Source organism: Mustela putorius, unplaced genomic scaffold (genome assembly GCF_011764305.1).
Source record: "Mustela putorius furo isolate JIRA1106 unplaced genomic scaffold, ASM1176430v1.1 tig00537338_pilon_pilon_pilon, whole genome shotgun sequence".
NCBI classification, from domain to species: domain Eukaryota; kingdom Metazoa; phylum Chordata; class Mammalia; order Carnivora; family Mustelidae; genus Mustela; species Mustela putorius.
This window is the reverse complement of record NW_025422460.1, coordinates 1,771,879-1,796,693: the sequence shown is the minus strand read 5'-3', so window position 1 is coordinate 1,796,693 and position 24,815 is coordinate 1,771,879. Positions and strand designations below refer to the sequence as shown.

Here is a 24,815-nt window from a genome sequence, read left to right as displayed (position 1 = left end):
GTTCTCAGCAAAGGGTAAGGACACATAAATGACTCACGGTGGCCCAGCCTGTTTTGAAGGACTCCAGCTGTTGGTGGGACAGAGGCCAGCAGGGTGGGGGCTGTGGTGGAAAGCAGCTCATGGCCCCTCACCAGCTCCCAGTCCTGCAAACACTGTCCATCTGCCAGGCAGAGATACGAGGTCTACAACAGCAAAAACACCAGCCCTCAGCAGGCAGAAGGCTGCCCCACATCTTGGGGCTGGGACCACTGGTCCCTTCTATCCATCCAATGAACATCAGGTTTCTCTTTTAAGGCCCAGGCTGGGACAGCAGGAGATGTCAGGCCCTGGTCCGGGTGAGCTAAGTCCCGCTCTACCAACCTCATTCGGCTCTCCTTCTGCAAAATGGGGGACTTTTCCAGGGACCCCCAACAGATTTCAACCCCAAATTTCTGCACAGAGTCACAGACACACAAGGCATGCACCAAGGGTGGGGCTGGTGTAGGCAAGATTGCACAGTAAGTCTCCTGGGTTGGGAAGCTGGGACCCTGTTCCCCAACCCACTTTGGCAGACCCCTAAGTTCCTTAGCTCCCTGGGCTGACACTGGGGTTGATAAAGTGGAAACTGTTGCCCAGGACAAAGACCACCACCCTGCTGGAACCTGGTAGGGATGGGATGGGGCACACTGGCGCAGAGGGTAGGTCCACTCACCCTCTCCACACTGGCCTCAGTGCAGGGCCTTGCCCGTGACCACATGCCATGCCCAGGAGGTATAGTGTCCTGGAGATGCCCACTCTCCTGACCCTGCACCTCTAGTCTACCTGATGTGCAGTGGTGCATATGGGTCTACTGGGGAGGGGTGGTTTGGGGGGCAGTGGGGGTGTCTGCCTGGGGGGCTGTATGTGGGGGTAGTGGGCATGTGCCTCCCTGAGGGCTGGTGGTGTGGGGGGTTTCTGGGGCCTCTGGTCCAGCAGCTGAGCAGCAACTGTGGCTGGAGGTCTACAGTCCCTGCCCTAGGCCTGTCCCTAGTCACCCCTGTCTTCTTCCAATGAGGGAAGGGAGAGGCAGCTGGGCCTCCAGACACAACTATCTGTCCAGTTACCTGTTTGTATTTATCTCTTCAAGTGAGCCTGAAAAACACCTGAGAGGGGCGGGGGAGGAGGAGGAGAGGCTGATGCAGGTACACAGGGTAGGCTCCGTGACTGGAGCCTGGCTTCCTACCTAGCAGTCACCCATGCCCTCAGCCCTGCAGTCACATATGTGCTCCCAGTCCCCCTCAGTGCCAGAAGCCCCCACGGTCACTCCAGGAAGCTACCCCAGGGACGAGCCCCAGGCAGCCAAGGCAGCACCAGCTTCAGCCCACCAATGCAGCAGTCTCTTACTCCATCCCAGCCTGGGGTCCTTGCCCGTGGGCACAACCACTCAGGCTGTCTCAGGTGTGGTGAGGGAGGGGTGATGGCAGCCACAGAGAGCACACACGGTACACTGCTCATCACACCTGCGTAAGAAACAAGGATGGCTGTCAAGGTCATTAGCAGGAACCCCTTCTCCTGGGAGGGCAGTAAGGAGGAAGGGCTCCCCAAGGTCCAGCTGTCTGAGGAGTCTGGCCTTTGACCCTCGACAGAGCCTCCTGCACAGCCCAGCCCTCCCACCTCTCTGCTGGGGCAAGGGACCTGAGGGGCAGCCTGCCTTGGCTCCAGTCTGCCCCTCCACCCCTCTGCAACGGCAGCAAACCTTCCTTGAAAAGACACATCCTTATGGTCCTGGCCTGCTCTGAGGGGGCTTGACGAGGGATGGCCCAGCTGCGCAGTGGAAAAATTACTTGGCTCTTAAAGGGGGCTAGTGGGAAGGAATTTCATGGGAGGAAACGTCCCAAAGTGCCCACCACTTGTAAGGAAAAAAGGGAATTCTTGGTCCAGAATGTTTCTGAGTCACTGCTGGCTCCACAGCTCGAGCTACTGCCAGGAGTGTGTGAGTGTGGGTGTGTGGCTGTGTGAGTGTGGTGCCTTTCGCAGCCTGTGGTCAGCCTCCCTCCCTCCTGGGGAGATGGTCATTGTCCCCCAGGTCCACACGAATGTAGCCGCAGCCCGAGACTACTGCTCTGTGAGGTGGAGGATGGCCTGTGATTGGCAGTGACATGCAGTACCGGCCACAAAAAAAAGGTCTTCAAACTGGAGAAGGGGCCAGGCCATGTGGCTGGCCCAAGAAAGGCCAAGGCCTCTGCTGTGGTAGCACTTGCCTGTCACCTCTTCTCCTGGGTGACGTGCATGGCAGGCATGAGGTGGGAGGGGGCTGGGAGCCCAGGAAAGACACTGTGCCCATCGGACCAGTGGCTGCCACTTGTGTGTATAATCTGAGCAGAGGAGAGACATGAATAAACTTCTCCTGACCTCAGGGACACATGGGCAGGTATGAGGCCTGATGGACTGCCTGCTAGAGCCTGGCCCTCCTGGGACCCTCTGGTACCTATGGAACTCGGGGCTCAGCTGGCCTGAGGGCAAGGGAGGGCAGAGGGCTAGGCTCTCCTTGGTGTTTACTGGGTCCTCTCCGTGGCTAAAGTTAAGCCCCAATCAGAAAACATTCTTGCCAGGGCCACAAAGCCAAACGTGTCCCTGAGGAACACGTGGTGGCAACTGGCAACATGTTGGGTGCTGGGAACACGGAAGGCTGCCGGCCCTCCTGACCCCTCACCACATGCTTGCAGCCAGGTCCTGTGCTGTCAGCTAGTGCAGCTGCCTCAGATGGACTCACGGGGGCACAGCAACGGCAGAATGCCTGGTCCCGGGCTCATGACTCCCTGATCAGGTCCCCAGCTTGAGTGTGTACTCCAGGAAAAACCCTGATGATAAATATTTAAACATGGCTTCCTTATCTACCACAAAATTTTCCATAGCCTTGAGCTTCCTCTTTGACGCATGCAAGATGAACCAGGCTATGGATGACCTCTGACCACCCCCCACCCCGAGGCTGGGTGTGTTCCTGTGACTGTCTGCCCTCAGTAAGTGGCTGCACCTTATGGAGAGGACCTGAGCCCATCCTGGACCATCTCTCCCTGAGGACTGGCTCTACAATGACAACTGCCAAGCAGCTGCAGCCATGGGAGTGGCTAGGTCCCAGATGGGCCTCAAGTCCCGAGTCCGCTACCTAAGCTACGTGACCTTCGGCAAGTTCCCTGGACTCTCTGAGCCTCTGCTTCCGCTTCTGTAATGGGAGAATAGTGGAGCTACCTCCCAGTGACCTGGACAGTGCCTGCCCCTCCACCCACTGGTTCCTGCAGGCTAGTGCAGTGCCAAGTCCCCGGCGGGTGAGTGGGGGTCCAGGGTGCATCCAAATTAAGCCAGAGCAAGATGTCAAAGGACCGTAACTTGGAGAAAACCCATATCTGGCCTGGCAGATGGACAGGAGGAACGTCACCCAAGGGAATCAAGGCCCTCATGTTGCCCCTGTTAACTAGAGGGAGCAGACAGTGCAAGCCATGGGGTGTGTCTACTGCCATGACCCCTGGGACCTCCTGCATCTGGGCTGCCTGTCAGACACAGCTGGGCAGCCCTGGCGGGGAAAGATGGGGACCACGATTTGATGTGGGTACCCCTTTCAAGACTGCACAGATGAGGGCTCAGGAAAAACCTGCTGAAGAAATTAAAACAACTCACAAGGCTCCAAGCACAAAGCCCAGGCTGGCTAAGGCTGGGATTTCCTGTTACCTCAGCAGGCAACAGCTGCTGGCCCACAAGGATCAGGCTCCTACGCCAGCTGGCTGTGTGGCCTGATCAGGGCTCAGAGCTGAGGCAGCCTGGGGGAGGCCATACATGTCTGCAGGCCACCACCCCTAGCCTCTCTGGTAACCAACTATCTTCCCAGGGAGCATTTCCTCTGGAAATGACCCGGAATAGCTCACATGATGAATGGACAGGGCACTGTTCTGCAGGAGACTGGCTGGGCTGCAGTGCCACTCCTAACCTGGCCACCCTATTTGTGGCATACTGGAAGGGCCGTGAAATCAACCCTGTCTGCAGCCCTAGGACCAGACTTCCATGCCTAGCATCACCACAGGCTCTTCTGGCCTGGCAGGCAGATGGACACAGTACCAGAGATGGCAGGGCCCAGGCCGGGGAGCATGCACAGAATGGGGGTGGTGAGAGGGTTGACAGATCCTGCTCAACCTTGCCCTGCCAAGCAAGACCCATCTCCCTAGCCAGGTAGGGTTCTTTGTCTGTGGGGAGTCCCTGCCAAATGCAGAACCACTGTGCGGTTCAGACTGGGCCTCACAGACCGCGCCTGTCCTCCAGACAGACAAGGCGGCGTGTGAGGGAGCCCAAGGCACTGGCTGCTGGCCTCTGCTTCTCGAGTCTTCTATGCATCTGACAGGCAAAGTGAGGGCTCCATGAGGTCAAACAGGGCCCATAAACCAGAAGAACATATCAGGGCACCAGGACCTCTAAGCAAAACTCTCATATTCTGGGAGTCTGCTGGCCTGGTGTGCATTCTGTGCCTCCAGGTGAAGCCCTGCCTGATGCCTGCTGAGTTCCCCTTCCACTCAACTACTCAAGGACAGGGGTCTGCTCCTGCTCTGAACAACCCCACATCAATCTCACCACCCTCCTTTTATCCACTTGGCTAAAACCTGACTACTTTAACTTGATAAAAATGGTGTTTTCTGCTGAGCACAACTTCCCCTTAAAGGACTGGGCTTCCCGACAGCTTGCATCAAATGGGTTAAAGGAGGACTTGGGAGGCCCTGAACTTCCGGGGTTCAGATGGTGGGCCGACAAGCAGCCTTCTGTCTGGACTTGTGTGAGTAGAGCAAGCTGCCCAGACCTGCTTGCCTGCCTGCCTTCTGGCCATGAGGGAACAGAGGAGAGGCGAAAGGGGCCTGTGCTTGGAGCTGTGGTCACTCCTCCTTGGGACAAGGGGCCCTGGAGGGCTGCAGGGAGCTGGGCAGGAAGGAGGGCTGAGGCAAGGGTTTGAAGCTGGACAGGTGAGGCCTTGGCTCTGCACGCTGGGCAGGAGCTGCACGCTCAGCAGTGGCTCACCTACTACTCCCTGGCTTTGTGTCTGCCTGGGCAAGGCCTCTCCTTATAGGGCACATTAGAAACCTCCAAATTTCCCTGGGAGGCCAGGCCATCTCCTCTGCCCTTCCTCTGTTCCACCTGCCTTTGATCCCCATGGTACCATCTTGGGCTCCTGGGGAAGCCCATCATTGACACAGCCCTGTTACCATTCACCATGGCAGGCAGTGTGCTGGCTTGAACTGTGCGCCCAGGAGATGCCTGGCTCCCCCTTTGCACATGGGGACCCTGGGGAGGGGGTAACAGGAAGCCCTGGAGCCAGAGGCCTGTGTGCAAATCCCATCTTTGCCAAGTGACAAATTATTCAGGCTCTCTGAGCCATGGTTTCCTCAACTGTGAAGTGGGGCCCCTGAGAATGAGGCATAAGCAAGCACAGCCTGTCAATGAGCAAGTGTGGCAGATCAGTATAGTCACTCTTTGCTCCTGGCCTGCGCCCTTCAGGTAAGGACACCCGCTTGTCCTGCTCCCCAGCCAGCACAGCACACATACAATGTAAGCAGGGTGCACGTGGCACAGCAACTCCACTTCACACAAGCCCCCCTCCGTTAGCTGCAGTCTGGCCGGAGGACCTCTGTCTGTGGCTGCGAAGTTTCCCCCATAGGGAATGGGGACCAGGATTTCAGAGAGAATGCCACCTAGCCTGACTGTTCCAAGACAACACCCCCATCCTGCCTCTTGCTGCTGCGATGCAAACGCCAAACTCGGTGTCTGCTGGTTCTCTTTTTCCAAGGACACCAATGCTCCAGAAAAGTAAATATTTACATGTGAGGCTCTCAAGCTCATAACTCGGCAGGGAGATGCTCACCCGCTGCCCATGTTCGTTCATGAGCCCTGTGGCGGCAGGAGCTAATCCTCAGATGGACAGTGATGCATGGGCCACTCCTCCCAGGCCAGCTGGGGATGCGGTCTAGAAGCAAATGCTTCGTGTATGGGGCTGGGGCCATGTGGAGCTTAGGTGGTTGGGGTACATTCTAAGGCCTGGGGATGACTAGAGAAAGGTGCAGGAACCTCGTCCACAGAGGATGACCGTGCAGGGACTGCCCTTAGCAGACAGGGACAGCACCAGAGTGGAGGCCAAGGCAGTGGTGTCTGGCTCCTGACCTAGGCCTTGCTCTGGGGAAGCCCTGCCTTGGTTTTCACTGGATGGGAAGGAGGCTCTTGCGACTTCAGAGCAGTGGTTCCAGGCTCTGGTTTTGACTGCAGGAATCTTTCCCCAATCCAATCTCACAGGGACCCCAACAACCAGGATCTATGGGTGTGAGATGAGAGGCAGGAGGACCCCATTCTTGGTTAGCTTTCTGGGCTTGGCTTATACAGTGGCTGCCCTGGGTGCTGCTGAGGGCTTCCAAGGAAGGCCCTCAGGGTATCCCTACTGTAGGAAGGATGGCTGGTTAGTCAGCCATCTGTCCATCTTCTCAGTATTCCAGGCCTCTGGCTGAGCTCCAATGATAGGGGGTCCCAAAGGGGTTCCAAGGTCAGCAGGTACACTCCCCTCCATTCCCTGCACGTGTACTCGGTGCCATGGGCTGGAGGGCAGAGGCCTGGCTGGCCTGCCTGGCCCACACCAGCATAGTCATCAGTAAACCAAATGCTCACAGTGACTTGCAGTATGGAAGTGGGGAGCACAGAACCCAAAAAACTTCATACTAGGAGACCGCTCAGGACAGAAAACAGCCCAGAGACACAAACAGGTAAGTGGTGGCAACCTTGTAATAGGATGCTTGTCTCCAGCCACAGGAACAGGCACTAAGACCACGGCGGTCCATCTCACAGCTGCTGGCCTGGCAAAGATGACAATGTCTTTCGTCAGGCCACATGGTGGGGGCACATCAGGCACAGTGTGGGGGATAGACCTCAGGCATGGCGTCATGGACCATCTGCCCTCCAGCCCACTCCTAGGGACATGAGAGGAGGGGTGGCCAGGCCTGGCTACTGCCACCTGGTTTGTGAAACACTCCTCCTGTCTGCTCTTGGAACAAAGCACGGGAAAAAAAGAGATGCGTCTAGACAAACTTGATGTTAAATCCAGCAGTCGATGAATTAAATATGCATGTCATGGAGCAACATGGATAAATCTCAACAACAAGGCTGAGTGAAGAAAGCAAGTTGCACAAGGTCAAGTACAGTCTGATGCAGGTTCTGAAAGGTGTGTAAACAGTGCTAGGTGCTGTTTAAGGGATACATGTCTGCAGGAAAAATATACAAAAGGGTGCTGACAACCACGAAACACAGACAGTGGCGAGGGGGGCAAAGGGGCAGAGGGGAGCCACAGTAGGCTGCCTTGGTGTCCCTGTTTTAAACCCTCAGCCTGCAGTGAGGACAGTATAGTCACTGGCGCCCCAGGTCACGGCCACCACCAAGTGAAGACATGAGCCTGCCACATCACACCCATCAGCGCCCGTTGGAAGGAGAGCACAGCCCGATGGCTTGCTTGATATCCAGGGAGGAAGCACAGCAAAGCCCTTGATGGGAAGGAACAGGGTGGGTCCCCAGTGCCATAGCCCGGGGTGAACAGGAAACCCCCATGGTTGAAGCACGGCATGTCTCACATCTCAGGTTGTCATGTTGGAAAGCCAGTGATGCTTGGTGGATGTCCCACACGATGGGACCCTAGCTAGCTACCTAGACTTCGAGTGCTGTAAAGAAGCCTCCTGCTGGCCCTCAAGCTGACCACCACAGGTTCCAAATGCCTACCTGGTCCTGAAGGTCCCTTCCCTGTCCTCCGAGAGGGGATGCACTGTGGCCTCTTGTAAAACAGTCTCCAGCACCAGGCACATTCCAACTACTCCCCTGAGACAGGCACTGTCAGTATGCCCATTTTACAGATGGGAAAACTGAGGTCACAGAGCTCGAGAGTGGTAGAACCAGGATTTGACCCAGCTGGTCCGGCTCCAAGCCTGGGGCCCCCACCCTTGCTCTGCTGTCCACCCTGCCCACCTGCTCTTCCTGCGCTCCCACTGGCTTTGAGCTGTTTCCTCCCGCTGGCTTCTTTGCTTCCAGGCTGCCCATGGATGGCCTTTGTCCTTCCAAGCTTCGGTGGGCAGTGAGAAGCTTATGGATCTGGCTACCTGCTGGGGTCTGGTTTGTCTGACGCCTCCTGCTATGCCCAGGCAGGCAAGGGCAACAAGGCTCAGAGAGTTCCAGGCATACCTGGGTCCAGGCTGGGGCGACTCAAGGGCTCAGACGTTCAGGTGTCCACCCTGGTGCATCGCAGCAGTCTCCAAAGACCCAGGGTCCCTTGCTCCTGCCTGGCCACTGACCTCCTTCAACTCCACAGCTTTATAAACAATTAACTGCAGGGTTTTAATCTCTCTAGTTACCATCTTTCTAGACAATTATTGATTTGCTGTGACCCCTCCTCTACTCCCCATGTGGGCCCTTTAAACGTTCCTTGTGTAAACACACGGAGGCAGCTGTGCTGCTCACATGCGGCCCTCGGAGCTGGGCCAGATGCACAGCTGTTTGGGGCCGCCTCTCACTGAAGCCTCCGCCCTGCCACCACAGCAAGCCTCACGCTGGGCTGTGGCAAGCCACTGACAGCCGCCTTCACTCGAGGGCCTGGGCCCCACTCCTGGCCATGACTTGGATCGCAGAATTCTAGAGGGTTAGAGAGGGGCTCCTTTAAGACCCAAACATAATCTGGGGCTGGAAGGACTATGCAGTCACGGAGGTGATGAAAACAAATCATTGGTTCCTCTGGAGAACCAAATGACAAACTCCATATCCCCATTTTTGAGATGGGGAAACAGGCTGCCTAGGGGGCTCCCCTTTCCTCCTCTAGTTCCTTGTGGAGGCCCCGAGTTGCTGCCTGGACCCTGTGGAAGGAACCCAAAGTGAGTCCCACCTGTCTCCCTCCTCACTGGGGCCTCAGAGCCCCGTCTACACACAGAGGACTCATGAGCTTCTGTGGAACTTGGGATGTCAGTCCCCACAGGCAGCCCTGGTGAAAAGAAGCCCCAGGATGGTTGGCTAAGTGAATGAAGGACCAGCAGCTGCGGTGGGGGTGGGGCCTGAGAGTGGTCCATGCGCTCTGGAGGAAGCCTCCAGAGAGGTGGAAGCAGACAGCACTGCAGGGAAGGGCTGCTGGCTGGCCTGTGGGGCTGTGCTGCCCAAGCAGAGCTCCTAGCTCCCAGAGCTGGCCAGAGCCTGGTCAGAGGCTGCGGGTGGCTGTGGGAGAGAAGGGCTGCCCCAGCTGGTTTCTGCTCCCCCATCAAGGAAAACAGGCCCCAGGCCCAGGCTGGGGCAGCACGTGTGTGGTCTTCAGTGGCTGGACAGCCTATGCCCACCATCCTCCCAGCCGATCCTGATGTCCTCTAACAGGTATCCATGGCGGGCAGCCTGGGATCAACATGCTAACTATCTGGTGTGTGGCTATGTACACGCCACACTTCCAGAATAACCAGCCCTGCAAGCTAGGAACTTGGGACACAGCCACTCAGGAGCCTCGTGGGGAAAACAGAAATTGGACTACAGGTCCCACAGCCTGAAAGTGATGGGCCTACATTCAGGGGTGGCCTGGACACCAGCACCTGGGCCTCTGTCTGAATCCTTGTAGCTGGGATAGCATCTCACCCCAGGGGCCCTGGTAACCCGAACAGAGAGCAAAAACTCAACAGGAAGAAAAAGAGCCAGTGGAGTTCTGGAAGAGGCAAGAATAAGAGTCTGGAGAGACAGAAACCTACCTGCAAACACATCTCCTCATCTGTGAGTGCTGGCAAGTAAGGCCGACGTATAGGCCTCAAGGAAAAGGAGAGCAGTGTTGCCAAATAAGAAGGGTCCACGTGGTTATAAATAATTGCTGAGAAGTACTTAGAAACCATCTTCTCAGGAGAGAGCCTGAGCACCCTGCCCATTTTTCAAACCCCCCACAGACCAGCTGAATTGTGTGCTGGCGGGAATCACACAACCCCTCCACCAGGGCCAGGTGGTGGGCTGGTGGCTGCAGGCCCTCAGGACCCCTGGGGACAAGCGGATCACATGGGAGGGCATCGGGGGACACTGGCCAGGCTGTGAGGGAGGCCCCTATGCACTGCCACAGACGGCTGCCAGCAGCACCACCGTGCTACCCTGCCAGAGCCAAGGGGATGGTGCCTGATTCTTGTCTCACTGCTACTCGGGCGAAGGCTGCCAGATGTTTTCCAGTAAAGCGGCGACACAGGTCTGCGTGTGAAATTGCCCGTGTCTGCCCAGAGTCTTGGAAGCTGCATGTGCTGAACCTGGCTGGTCTGCCTGAACGGTTGGCTATTGTTCTCAGCCACAGTCTTCCTGGCTGGGTATGGGGGGCCTGGTGCAGCAGAGGGCTGGTGGGGCAAACAGGCTTCGGGACAGACATCTCAATGTCAGTTCCTAGCTCTCCAGGCTGAGGGACTCTGCAAGTTACCCACATTTTCGGGGCCTAGACTTCCCTAGGTGGGAAATTGGGACAATCATCATATGCTTCATTGTTGGGGTGGTGAGGCCAAATGAGATGACCCATCCCAAGTACCCACTGAGTGCTTGGGGGACAAGAGCCAGCCTCCTTTCTGTACCCTGGCCTCCCCAAATTTGGGTCCCCATAGCCCAGTACCCCTCTCCTTCAGCCCCAAATGGCAGAGCTGCACCTGGCTCTGCACAGGGCCAAAAAGCAGATGAGCAGGTATGTGGGGTGACTGGGCATGGCTCCTTCCAAATCCCCGAGGTTTAGACTACCTCTAAGGGTCCATGCACCAAGCAGGACTACTGGATAAAAACCACAGAGAGACACATTTTGCTGATTTAAGAAAGTAAGTTCTTTTCAAACCCACAACACTGTTCAATACCAAACGGGCACCCAAATGTGGCAACATGGTAAGGTGCAGACTTTCCCAAAAGCAACTTCACACTCAACACTGACAGTATTTGAACCTTCAGACCTTTCAACTCAGAAATCCCTCTCCTATGAGCTTACAAAGGAAATCAGAGCTACGGAAAACATTTACACACGAGGACACTCACTCCAGCATTACTTACAGGAGCCAGAAATGGGAAATCTGCACGTTCAACAACACAGCAGAACTAACAAGGCACCCAGAGGGGGGGGGTCGTCTGCAGCTACTAAAATATTAAGTTTTTAATAAGAAAAAAACAACACTTATGGGGTATTTACATTACGGTTTCAATTATAGTAAAAAAAAAAAAACTGTGAGGAATACAGTTTTCTTTTCTCTTTTATGTTTTCCTCCCAATTACCACATAATTACAACAACAACAACAACAACAGAATGAGATGTGAAAGAAAAAGACTCAGAGTCCCTTAAGGATGACAAAGCCAGGCCTCCGCTGACCGCCTGCCACTCCCCAAGTATACAGCAGCTGAATCTCTCATTCTGCCAACTGGGAAAGAAAGAAAAAGACGAGGGGCCTCACAGAACCCAGGGGTAGGAGCTGGGCTCCCTCGGAAAGGCTCTCTGACCCGGGAGCAGACAGTCTGCAGATCAGAGCTAGCCCACTACAGCACAGTGGTCCAGCCCACTCTGCATGGCTCCAGGTTTTATAAGTGAGGGGCCTAGAAGGACAGGAAACCCTGGTCTTGCAAGTCCTCAGTGAGTTACACAGATAACCTCACAAGCCAGAGCACCATTTAACATAATCGTCAGTAAGCTATTTGAAAGTTTGCCTTCTCATGCATTTGCCTAAAAAGAAGATGTGTTTTGTTTTGGCTATGAATGAAAATCTAATTCTGAACACCTTGACCTCACATTCCCCTCATCTCCAAGCAAGGCTTCCCTGGATGGTTCAGGCCATGGTGACACCCAGCCAGGTCCCTTAAATGGCTGGGCCCCATTCATTCATGGGTTCCAATCATGTGCTCTAGGTAACATCTGCCCCAGTGTAGGCAAATGCAGGCCTTATCCCTTGATCACATATGAGAGAGTAACTGTGAAGGCAAGTTGGAAATTGTTGAGTGCCACAGAAAGAACTGTTAGAAAAATGCCTGAATCTTAAGTCTGCTCAACCAGGCTGAGCCCACTAAGGGGCCCCTGAGCCCCTCTGGGACCAGCACTACACTCAAGGCTGACTCTAATTCTCATTCACTAGAGGACTCACGGAGGGGCACAGCTCCTGGAGAGGGTGTGGGGCCAGGAAAAGAACATTCTAGTTGGTGCCAACACGTGGGCAGTACCCACTCCACATCCGGCCAGTGCCAGATGCTGTGGACATGCCAGGATGGCCAAGGGCATCTAAGGCAACAGGATGCTGCCAGGGAAGTCTTCCTGGAAGAAGGGGAAGCAGAGGCTGAAGGGTGGAGAGAAGCCAGCAGAGGAGTGTGGGGAGAGGACAGCATGCTGGGGCAGAAGGTAGCCAAGGCTGAGCTGAGAACACTGGCAGATTTCTGGAACACAGAGGAACTCAGCATTGTGGAGGATACATGACCAGAAATGAGGCTGGGAACTAAGAGGGCACAAGCCATTGATTCTAGAGCTCCCACACAGCAGTATCACAGATGTTGGGAACCCACCAGGAGCTCCTAGGGGGCCCTGCTGTAGAGAGGGTCTAGCTAAGCCCAATACCCCATGGAAGTGACCTGGAAGCCATACTAGGGACCCAAATGCTCCTGGTGGCTCCAGATGAAGCCTACACAATTTCAGGAATATCCAGGGCCACCCAGGCTAGACATCAACCATGTCTCCTCCTCTGTCCCCTTTAGGCAGATGAGGAGAGGAAGGAGAGATTCTGGCCGTTAGAACCATTATGACTCTACCAAATGACACAGAGCATGGGGTGCAGAGACACTAACTGAAGTGATCCTTGACAACAGCTGGGCAGCCACTTGCCAGCTGCCTCTGGGCAGCCTCACTACTGCAAAGTCAGTCCTTCTTGGAGGCCTTTCAAGTACACTGGCTGATGTGAGCAGGTGTGGCAGCCCCCTCAGTGGACACAGGCCATATAACAGGGACCTACTGATGCGTTGCTCACTCACCTTTTTCTCTCTTTCAACTTAGAAGTACTAAACACTGCTAGAAGTTGCAAACTGTATTCCAGGAAGGTACATCTCCCCACCTTGAAGTTCGTCACCACAACACCTGCCCAGCTAGAACCCCCAAGGCTGATGCTGTGTGATGGGGAGGTTCTGAAGCCATGGAAAGCCCCACTCCATTAAGTCATAGGGCCTGCCTCTCCTAGGCCCCCCTAGTACCACAGACATTAGCACCAGGAGTTGGGAGAGGCTTTGTGCAGTTTCTAGAAGCACTCCTCATGGCAGGGGAGCATTCGTTCACGCCCTGCAACATGCCTGGCCCTGAGGACCAAGGAGGAAGGAAAGGTCCTCACCCTAAGCCCAGATCCCCAGGGAGCCAGGCCCATCCTCTCCTCAGTTACCCAGCCAAGTGGTCACTCCAGCACTCACAGGGCCATGAGAGAGAACAAGCCATAGTCTTCTGGGAGGAGGGCAAGGGTGACATCTGGGGCTCCTGAAACCGTGGAATCTCGGCACTGACAATACTTGTCCAGAGCGGTGCGGGGTCCCTGGGGCAGGTGGGAGAACTGTATCCCTATCTTCAAAAGCACCCTGGTCCAGTCCCAGACTATAGGAACACTCAGCAGGTGAACCTTAGTCAGATGAGCTTATAAACACACAAAGCCTAGATGACCCTGCCTGTCAGGGAAGCTCATCAAAAAAGCAATCTACCTAGCCTCTGGAACAGAAATGAAGGGAGTGGGGGAGAACAGCACAGATGAAGTTCTGTCACCTGCTTCATGGCACAGGAGATGAAGTTCTGTCACCTGCTTCATGGCACAGGAGAGGGAGGGCCTTTTGAGGACCCTGGAAACCCTGCCTCCACCTGGCCTGCATGCTGCTGAGCTCAGCAACGTCCAGGCAGAGGGGCTGGCAGCCCACCATAGCAAGAGGCATCCGGCTGACTAGGCAGGCATTTTCTATTCTTGCTACAGACGCCCACCCTGAAGAGTGGGTGCTGGGCCTCCCTCGTGCGACACACGGGGGCCCTGTCTGCTGCACTTGGTCTCCCGACTCTTCTCTGAAAGGGTGGCTGGGCTCTTGCTCTGGTGGACAAACTCCAGAAAAGGAAGGTCAGGGGCCCTTCATTCTGGTGACACAAAGGGAAACAGCCTCAGGAGACAGACCGCAGAAAGAGTGTCCTGGTCTTGGCAGCCCCCTGAACAAGTTTCACACACTGTTACCTCTGGGATTCTCCCAGGCTAATTCCCTCTGGCAAACAAAATGGTACTTACTCTCATCCCCACTCCTGTAGGCAGGGAGGTGCCCCCCTGGGCCTATTTGGGTTGGTCAGTGCCCACTTCTGGGGGACTACAGTCTTGGTGGGCCAGCAGCTGCAAACCCCAGACCCTGGCTCAGTACAGCACAGAGTGGCTGACCACGGGGGCAAAGGGGTGGGAGGTGGACACTACATCAGGAAAATGCATTCATGCAGAGTAGACCAAATGCTGAACAGGAAGCAAGACTTTAAAGGTTTTGGAATGGTAGATCTGTTAGCAGTGGAGAATTAAGAAACCTGTAACACCACCTCACAGGCTCGCAGCTGCCTCTGGGGGCAGGGGGTGGGGCAGCCAAGAGAAAGTAAGATATCCTCTGACCCTAGCTCCAGCGCCCTAATTTCCTGGCAGTTTGGGCAGACCACAGGAGGACTGAAGAACTGAGCAGGACAGCAATGCCATGGACCACACTTAACTGTGGACTGGCCAGATCCTCAACCTTTATACCCCAAACACACCAGAGACCCTGCCCCATCTTGACCCAGAAGAGTGCCAACAAACACACCTACTCGGTTCACAGAAGCTCCCCCACCCCCAGCCTGTAAGTGCAGTCCTAAGACAAGTAGATAAACAAAAGACAGGCAAGAAGACCTCATTTCTGGCCCTTCCCAGCCCAGATATCATGGGGAGAAGGCCCCAAAGCACAAATATGAACAGGAATAAAGAGTCCAATTTTAAACTCTAGAAACCCAGCCTGCCCTCTGGTTGTGGTTACAAAGGTTGTGGTTACAAAGTGCTTCCCAGGAGAGCTGTCCCCGACACAGGTCAGCCTGGAACTCCAACCTCCACAGAAATGGGGGGCAACCAAGGAAAGTGACTGAATAGGTACCTCTGACCAACTCAGCTCCCCCAATCTAGCAGTCGGTCTGCTTTTGCTTCTCTTTCAGGGAGAGCTTGCAACCGGTTCTGGCCCAACTGGTGAGGGCAGGCAGCACTGCCTCCTCCCTGCCCCCAGCCCCAAGTCACACTCAGGCCTTTGTTCTACCTGCACACGCCGGCAGACTGAGCCCACCCCTTTCCCTGTCAGCTCTTCTCCAGCCCTCACCAGGCAGGATGGGGGTGGGGGGGTTGCTCACAGGTGCAGGGGGAGAGGCTCCTCACTTCCGCTCCGGGTGCGTAAAGCGGCTAAGGTAAGTTAACATTCCAGGTGGGCTACACAGGCAAAAGAACCCACTTTCCCGCCAGACGACACCAGGCCAGCCGGACCCACAGCTGGGGCGGGCCAGATTTTACAGCGGCCCATGGGACAAGGCAAGTGACAGCCCCAGGATAATGGGCTGTAACCCGAGGGAAGCTCAGGCACTGCAAAACCTGGGCGGCGAGGGTGGTGGAGGAGAGAAATTGAAAGGTGAGGAGGTGGAAAGGGTGAAAATAGAGGGCAGGGTGACAACGGGCCGCAGCAGATCAACTGAAAGCTCCGGGCGCCCAGCAGGTCGGCAGGGGGTCCAGAGAGGCTGCGGCAAGTGGGGGCCCCAAGAGAAAAGGAGTTGAGGGCAGGGAGGGCAAGGAAGGTAGAGCTGGCCCAGGGCAGCCCAGCGGGGGCACGGTTCCGGGGCAGCCGGCGCCAGCTGGGAGCCCGTCGCTCCGGGCGCTCACCTGGGCGTGCGCAACGCGGCGGGGTCGCGACGGTCCAGCACGCCTGGCACGCAATTGGTGAGCTCGGTCCAGTCGGCGTGCAGCCCGCAGCTCCAACCCGTAGAGAAGCGGGAGAAGAGCCAGGTCTCGCGGCGGTTGGGTCGGTAGCAGGTGCACTTCTTCTGGCCGGGCCGGCAGTCGCAGGGCACCTCGAGGCGCACGTTCTGCACGAGGTGGCGGCCGAAGGTGGTGCCACCGGTCTTCTGGATGTGCAGGAAGACAATCACATCGTCGCCCTTCATGTCGAACCGCAGCGAGCGCTCCAGCTCGCGCACCGGGAAGTAGTACTTCTTTTCGTAGTGAGGGTCGGGTGTGGGGAAGAGGTCCAGGTCGTCAGGCGGCGCGCGGCCGCCGGGCGCGCCCAGGCTCAACCCTGGGCCCGCGTACTGGTACAGGATGAGCATGAAGCACGCTGAGCCCGCCACCACCAGCACGAACTTGCTGGCGCGCTCAACCATGGTCCTGCCGCCGGCGCGCCGCCGCCGCATGTGTCACCATCGCCGGCGGCGCGGGGCGCGGGGCCTGGGAGGGCGGGGGGCGCGGGCGCAGCTGCCTTCGCCGTCGCCGCCCGCGCTCCGGCCCGGCCCGGTTACTCGGCGCCCAGGCCGCCCGCAACGGCAAGGGCCCCGGCCCTGCGCGGCGCCATGGCTGCTCTCCGCCCAGCCCCGGCTCCGGCTTCCCGGGCCCGACCTCGGGCTCGGTTCCGGCTCCGCTCCAACCCCGGCCCCGGCCCCGGCCCCGGCCCGCGCCCCGTGCGGCCCGGTGCCGGCCACTCTGCTCCGCGCAGCGCCGAGAACGCTCTGCGCCGCCCCGCGCGCCGCCGCGTCTCCGCAGTCCGCCGCCGCCCCGCCCCGGCCCGCCCCCGGCCCGCCCCCGGCCCGCCCCCGGCCCGCCCCCGCAGCGCCTCTTGCCGTTGTCGCCCGCTCCGATCCTCGGCTCCGCCCCCTGGAGCTCGCGGGGCCTCCGCGGGTTCTGGGATCCCGGTCTGTGGCGGTGGCTGGAATGCTCCGAGGAGGGCCGACGCCGACTGGGAACCGTTTCCTGTCCGAGAGTCTCGGGGAGCGACTAGGGAACTAGGGAACAAGGGTGCGGGCGGCCCTTCTGGGCTAGAGCGGGGCGCACAGCAACCGGCACTCCTGGCACCTGGGTCTTTCTACCCCCGGAAGTCCCGGCTGCGGGTGGAAAACCCCTTTCCGCGCTTCTCCGGAGGAAAGCCACTGACCTTGCACGCTGGGCGCTCTGGAATTCCAAATGCGAAAGGACCGGGCTGCGATTGGTGGGACCTGGGGGCAGTGGGGCCCGGGCGACGGGAAGATAAGGGAGGGCTGGGGGCGCAGAGGTCGGGGCGCGCGCCCATGATCGGTAGGCCCCTGCCCCATGGCTTTGGGACAATGACCCGGAGCTCCCCTTGGAGAGATAATGAGGTGTCCCGAAGAGGTCTTCGGCCCAGCTACAACGCGGTCTTCTTCTTTGAAAGGAATTTCAGCTAGTGTGCTTTTCCCCCCCTCCACGTTTATTATAAACCTAATGAAAAAAGTTATAAAGAGTTGAGCCAGTATTTCAAATTGTGAACGTCCACAAAAAAATTTCCAATTCGGTCTTTGGGAGGTCAGTCAGAGGGTCTGGCCCCCTGGGCCTGTGCCTGTTTTCGCTGGTGCCCTCGTGGGTGCCTCGGGCTTCCTGACCCTGTTGTGCACTGCTTGCTTACGCCTTCCTGCTTGGGCCAGGTGCCCAGCTCCTCAGCAGAAGGCCCCCCCACCTGGCCCCTGGGTTTTGGGTATGCCACATCCCAAAGTCAGGGCCCTGGCCATTGACTGTGTCGGAGGCTGTGGCACCTCCATGGAGAGGTGAAATGACCTGCCAGAATAGCACCTGGGATGGGTTCAAATGCTCCCACCACCCCCTGTTTCTTTCTTTCTGTGCGGGTCCTGAGAGCATGCCTGGGTGGGGGGATGGGAGGGGAGGGTTGATACGGGCTTCTTGTGTCCAGTATACCTCAATAAACTAAAAAACGACATCAGAAAGCCCTCTTGGAAACAAACCCAGAGAACTGGAAGCACAACAATTAGTACCCCAAAACCCGACTAAGAGGGGATCATTTAGTTTTCAAAAGGGGCTGAAGGAACATCAGCTCTGGATAGGCCTGTGCAGCACCCTGAACACAATACAGAGTCACATGGAGCTGCCGGGGGTGATGTGGGGAGTCCAGGTGTGACCCCGGGCCCCAAAGCCTCTGCCCACACTGAAGCTGCTTTAAAACTGACCCTGGCCAGGAGAGGCCAGGGGGCATTTTGGCCCGGCTTCCCCAGCAATGATTCACTTTTTCCAGGTGTGGGGGCTGGCCCAGGCTTATGCCCGGAGGTGCCAGCCTCTGCCTGCAGTTACTTGACGCTTTTTTTTTTTCCCCTGTCTGAGGCCTGGGGAGTTTCCCTTCATGGGCCTGAAGGTAGCAGCCCAGACATGGAGGGCAGGACCACCCTGGGTCAAACCATTAGGCAGCCTTACCCAGATGACAGTCCTCTAACAAGTAGTAAATCATAAGTGAGAATGCTCTTTATCCAGAACTACTGAGTACTAGGCACTCAATCCCATTGGCAAGCCTGTGGAGTAGACTATAATACCATTTCACAGAATAGAAAACTGAGGTTCAGAGGGGGTAAACAGAAGGTCACATGGCTGATTTGTAGTGACCAGTCACTATCTTTCTCCGGGTGCTACCTCTGCTTGACCCACAACAGCAGGGTGCATAAAGCTTGAGCAAAAGCCTGCCCATGGTCACACTCATCCCTTGAGGCCTGAGTATCTGGGCCCAGCATGGAGGCCACAGGGTGGGCCAAGCCCCTCTCTTATGATAGTCAAAATTCTGATCCTCTGTTGTCTGGCTTCAGAGTCCAGCCCTTATTCACCCCATACTTCTCTCAGCTCCCCCAGACCAGATGCCAAGGCTGATTGGGGGCAGTGAGAGGCCACTCCTCAGCTCCCAGTGACTATCTGCTGCCAGATAGGGATGTGGGTGCAGAGTTTTCAAGAGAGAGCTGAAGTTTTATTGAAAGGCCACTGAACCCATCTGTGCTTGGCCTAGGGTCCCATCTTGTGACAATCTCAGTGTCCTCAGTGGGGAAACTGAGGCCCAGGTGCTTCCATCAGGGAAGCTGTTTAACCCAGCTTTGTACTTTGCCAGGACAGCTGATAGGAAACCACCTATTTAGGCAGGAAAGCTTTTATTCCTAGAATTCTCTTAGGAGGAAGAAAGTTCTAGTTGCCTCCAGGATTTTACTCAGTTTTCCCCTTTGATTTAAGTGCTGCACTGGCACTGTGAGACCCCAAGGCTGTAGATGATTTTCTCATATCTCAAAGTCAAGTCAGATGAGCCACTGATCCTAAAAGTCAGTTGACATTTGGGAACAGGATGGAATGCAGACACTGTCTGGCTAACCCTTGCCGACTGGGGGTTTTCTCAAACCTTCTGTGTGTGTTGTTGAGCCCTCTGTGTCATCCCTGACAAATTGGCAGAAACACACACATTGAAAGGGAGTTGTGGATTCAAGTGAGGTTCCAGCACAGCCGGGACTTCAGTAGGTCCTCTTCCCTTCCTGTCTGCATTCTCTCAGTGTTTAACCAGTGGGTAGCCAAGGTTTCTTTCCCACCCTCCTAAGATTGCATGTGTGTATAGGAAGGCTAATTGTTTGTTGGAGGCAGCGCCCAGCCCTGAATATTTTCAGTGTTCAGGGAAAAGCAATTGCAGCTCTTCTGCTCTGTGACTATCTTTGTTCTCTGAATATCCTCTTGGTAAATTCTTTAATGTACGATCTCTGACTTAATGTTGAAGAAAAGGGAAAGAAACACGGCTAGTGGTAGGATGCGGTAATCAAATAAAAACAAGTCATTTTACTTCTGCTCCAGGAAAGTGTAAAGCGCGCTACGATTTCGGCTTTGGTAATGAAATGAAATTTCTTTTGAATCTAAAATAGCCTCGGAACTGTAAACGCAAGCTTTCCCTCCCTACGCGCCACGCGCCCTTAGAATCTGAGAACCAGGAGATCAACCCTCAACGCTCCTTCCCCCCCACGGGCGTGCAATCCTGTGGAAGGGCGCGCGGGGGCAGCACAGCGGCCCCTGGCCGGCCCTGCGACCGGCGGCTGACATGCAAGACGGGGGGATTTTCCACCCTTGATTCCCTCGTTCTCTTTCGTCCGGTCGCCCATTGTTGTTTCCGAAGGGGTGGAGGAGGGCAACCGCGCTTGTCCTCAGGGCCTCCTCCGGGGATGGCTCCGATTCCCACGGCTAGGCGGAGAGAGGGGTTTTGTTTAGGGACAAACTTTTAAAGGGGACTTTGGATCGCGGCGGACTGTGTCACTTGCTATTAGACACGCCCGAGGGGCCGGCTGTGGGCTGCTAGCGGCCTGCGCTGACCTTAGTGGCCGACTCAGGGGGATCTGGGGGCGTGCGTGCGTCAGGGCTTTGAGCCAGGCGACTCGTGGCCGCTCTGAGTTAACTTGGGCGCCCTTCTCTGTGGAAGCCCATTTTTCCTGGGGTGTCCATGCTTGCCCCTTGGTGTCCTGCCTTTCTCCCCACGCTGTACCCGCTGCCCCTGTCTCCTGGAGAGTCCTACCACCTGCCTAAGGTCTCCTCCTGGAGGAGCCCCCCTCCTTCTCACAGCAGACCTATCCTATGACGAGGCTGCCGGTCCTCCTGTAGTACCACCGGCTAGCACCTCAGGCTCTGCGAGGTACTCCGTTCCCCCTACCCCAGCCCTACTCGGAGAACTGCCCCTGTCTTCCAGGGTGGCTGTCTTGTGAGTTGAAGGACTCAGGCTTGAAGAGGCCACCAGGGCAATTGGGAGACCTGCTGCCCCTGTCTCCACTTGAGCTTCAGAAGGGCCTGGGCGGACCAGGCATTATGGAGGGGCGCCCTAGAGAAGCTGTCTCTGATTCTCTGTGCTGTCCTGAGCCCGGTGGCCCAGTTTGCCAGCGGGCAGTGGTGGAAAGGTGGAGCACAGGCAGCTCCAGCAAGATCCTGCAGGTGCCTTCTTTCCAGCTCTTCCTCACTTTGCACTCTCTTCTGCGGGATTTGAAAGCCTCCTGAAAACCCTTTTGGGAAGAAGGTGGGGGTATCCATAGATCAGGGAGAATCTGAGCAATTTAGATGGAAACAATGTAGCCCTGATCTTCCACCTGCCCCCAAGAGCAGAGATTTGGGACCTGGCTGTGGCCCTGGTGTGGCGCTTCCACAGCCCCTGCCCTGTGAGGCTAGGGTGACTGTCTACCCTGGCTGCTCACTCATGCCAGGCCTCCTGTGTGAGGAGGGACTGACCGTCGGTGGGTGCAGGGCTGTGCTTGTTGCCTAGTGTGGACTCCTTGTCCAGCAGTGGAGGCTCTGTTCTGGGTCTCCCTCTTTCTCTGGATCACGGAGCAGGGAGGGCCCCCTTCCCCCCTTCCTACTTGGGTGGATTCCTGCTATTGAGGTTATTGAGAGGGCAATGCCTGAACCAGGCAGAGGCAGGTTCTGCCAGCTAGGTGAGGTGTGCACGGGCATAATGTTATCCTGAGGGCATTGTCCTCATTCTTACACTTCGAATGTCTCTTAGAGGGAAACACCTTTAGAAATTCCAGAGCAAAGTCAAGGCTGGCAAAGCCTGTGTCACAGGGAGGGGTGGGGTGAGAAGTGAGAGGTGTGTCAGTGTAGGGTCCAACTCCCACTGGGACCGCATCCCTGATTTATGCAACTGTGTTTTCTCCCAACCCAGCTGTGGTGGTGGGTCCACCAGGGAGGGCGGTACGGGCACTTTAGAAAGATGTACTGCTAGGAATACTCCCTGGGGGCTAGTGGCCCTTTGAGGGTTAAATGGTGTAGACTGATAGGAGCCACCAGGACCCTGGGTGCTTGCTGCCTCTGCCCTCCACCCTCGCTCCCCACAGCCATGTGGGAAAGGACATGGGGTGAAGGAGATCTGCGCAGGGGCCCTGATGCCTTGCAAGGCCAAGATGGGGAGAGTCAGCACCCTCCAGGCGGCTTCATCCTTAAGTTACATGAGGGATAGCCCCTGACTCTTTCTCTGTCTCCTGCATTCTGCTGGGCACCTCGTCATTGAGGAGGCCTGCGCCAGCACCTCCTTCTCCAAAACTCATCCTCTGTGTTCTTCCTATTGGGCTGGGCGGCCCTTGTTGGAAGATAGCAGCATGCCCTCTCCTTATCTGGTTTGGCTCTTTTTAACGCAATTCATGTTGACGGTTAGAAAAGATTTGCCATCCTGATAGATGAAAGTTGGCATGACAAGTCAGTTGATTTCTCTGACAGAAGCTGCTTTCCTGGGCAGAGCCACATGGCCTTTGATGGGGTCAGGGCCCTGAGCCTGTGCACAGAAGCAGGGGGTACTGGAAGCTTTCTGGAGAGGGCCCAGGTTTCAGAGAGGCCACTTGGGCGGCCCACCTGCCCCGGTGGCACTGTGGGGAGGGGGCTGTCTGTCCTGGAAACCGGGCCTTGGACAGCGCTGTCCCTCTGTCCCCAGGTGCCAGCTGCTGTGAATCTGGCTGGCCATGGCACTTTCTCCCATCTGTGCACTGACCACCTTTCTTTGTGTTCCTGCCATTCATTTCTCTCTCTCCCTCTTTTTATCACTCTCCTTTAATGGGGAGCTTGTTGTGGGAATTAGACACAGGCCCAGCCAGGCTCTGGTCAGGTCACTCTCTAAGGTCACAGAGCCAGCCGTGAGAGGAGGCATGAATGGAGGGTGAAGAGAGGCCTCTTCCTCCAGCGCTGAGGCCTGCCAGGCCTGGAGAGGCTACGCCTGTGGTGAGGGGGACTGGGGAAGAGGGCCTGCAGTGTGGAGCCTGCCATCCATGTCCTGGTCCCCCCCGGGATCGAGTGAGGGCCTCTGGGAGGTGTGTGGCTCCTGACTTTGGCTTTGGGGGTCACTGGGGATTGGGACCCATCTCCCCCCGCCCCCTTAGCTGGCTGATCGCTAGAGGCTCACCTGGGCTAGGGCCCAAAGGAGGAGAATCTTGGCCTCAGCAGTATAAAAACAGAGTCAAGGGGAGCTGTTAGGAGCAAGGGGTATTGTGTTCACACACCAGCCCTGTCTACCCAGCTGTGTGGTCCAGGGCAAATTACTTAGCCTCTCTGAGCCTCTAATTCCTCATGCATAAAAAGGAGGATAAGAGTAGGACCTACTTTTTGGGGTTGTAAGGACAAGTGAGGCAACTTATATAAAGATCTAAAGATACTGCTGACCTGTGGTAAGCACTGCTAACAGTGTATTAGTGTATTAAATACCAGCTGTGCAGATCCTCCAGTGGGTAAGGCCCTATGCTGGTCTCCTCTGCACTATCATTTATTTGGTTCTCTCAGCATCATTAGCCCGTTTCACAGATGGGGAAGCTGAGGCTGAGCAGATATAAGAGGCTTGTCAAGGTTACACTGTCCCCTGCCTGGCAAGAGTCTTGGCTGTCCCACTTCTGGGCTGCTCAGTCCTTGGGGACCTGAGAACCAGGTTCTCTCTGGTTCCTCCAGGCTGGCCTGACTCTCCTTGGTCTGGCCAGGTTTGGGGCTTCTGTGTTCCTACCTGGGACTCTTCTGCTTGTGTCCCTAAGACACTGGTTCCCCTCACACAGCCTTCATCACTGCCTTAAGGGGACAACAGTTCTTGAAATTGTTAATACATGCATCTCATTTGCATCTCTTGGTCCTGACTTTTCCCTCTTCTGCTGGCGGTATCCTTTCTGCCTCGGGTGGTTTGGGCTTGCAAGAGTGAATATTAGTTTCAGAATTCCACATTGAAGCTTTCTGAATTTGCACCTGGCCAGTAGGCTTGAAAGGCAGACTTTGTTGAGAGACAAGGATTTTCTAAATCTTTTATCTTTTAGCATTTTCAAGACGGGAGTGGGTATGCTTGAATGTAGAGATGTCTGTAGGGGCCTATTCCCTCCGGAACTGCTGGGTGTATTCTGCTATGCAGGGCTGCCTGCGCCAACAGGGGGAAGCCCAAGGAGGATAAAATACGGTGGGCTGTGTGCTCAGGAGGACGCATGGGCTTTTTCTTTTCCTAAGCAGCCTTGGGTTTTTGTGGCTGAAATAGGGCCGAGAGGATCCTGATGCCTCCAGTGGGGATGTGGAAACTGACTGAGACCTGGGCTGAGCAGGGTGGCCTCTGGGGGCAGGCTGTTCCTGGAATGGCCAGGAATGGAGCCTGCAGCAAGGCCTCTGCCCATGCTTGCCCAGGAGGCTCGACCAGCCTCCCCACATTGGTCGGTGGCTGACATGCCCAGCCGCTAGCTTGCAGCCTGCGAATCTCGCCTGCCCTCTTGTTCTGGGGTCTTTAAGAATTTTGAATTCTGAAAGACCAAATGTTTATTTGAGCCATGCAAATAGAGAGGAGGCTGTCTGAAGAGAGGGTTTGAGGATCACACTTAGTTAGAGACTTAGTTAGGTACTTACAGAATTTACTTTGAAATGCCCTAATGGCAGGTGCCTGGGTGGCTCAGTCATTTAATAGTCTGACTTTGACTCAGGTCATGATCCCAGGATCCTGTGACTGGGTCCCGAATCAGGCTCCCTGCTCAGTGGAGCATCTGTTTCTCCATCTCCCTCTGTCCCTCTCCCCTTCTTTGTTCTCTCTCTCTCTCTCTCTCTCTCTCAAATAAATGAATAAAATCTTTTAAAAAGTGCCTTAGGGGTGAAGAGGTGCATATGTGACATGATGGACACGGACTGCTAGCTGTAGATGCCGGGAAGGGCAGGTGCAGGTTCGTTGTGCCACTCTCTCTACTCCTGTGTGCATTTGAACTTTTCATAAACAAAAGCTAAGAAATGAAGGCTTATCAGTCATTAGATTGGAAGGGAATAACTGGATGGCAAAATCAGGTTTTGTCTTTTGCACATTG

The 24,815-nt window shown here is 56.1% G+C and overlaps 1 protein-coding gene across 1 annotated transcript in view; it reads right to left on the bottom strand.

The window, feature by feature from the left end:
• HS6ST1 (heparan sulfate 6-O-sulfotransferase 1) overlaps positions 1-16,751 on the bottom strand; it is a 44,159-nt gene extending 27,408 nt beyond the window's left edge. The window contains exon 1 of the mRNA XM_004779668.3: positions 15,898-16,751. Within this exon, the coding sequence (XP_004779725.2) occupies positions 15,898-16,424 (527 nt within the window). The 5' untranslated portion in view covers positions 16,425-16,751. The remainder of the gene's footprint in view (positions 1-15,897) is intronic.
• Between the last annotated feature and the right edge of the window lie 8,064 nt (positions 16,752-24,815).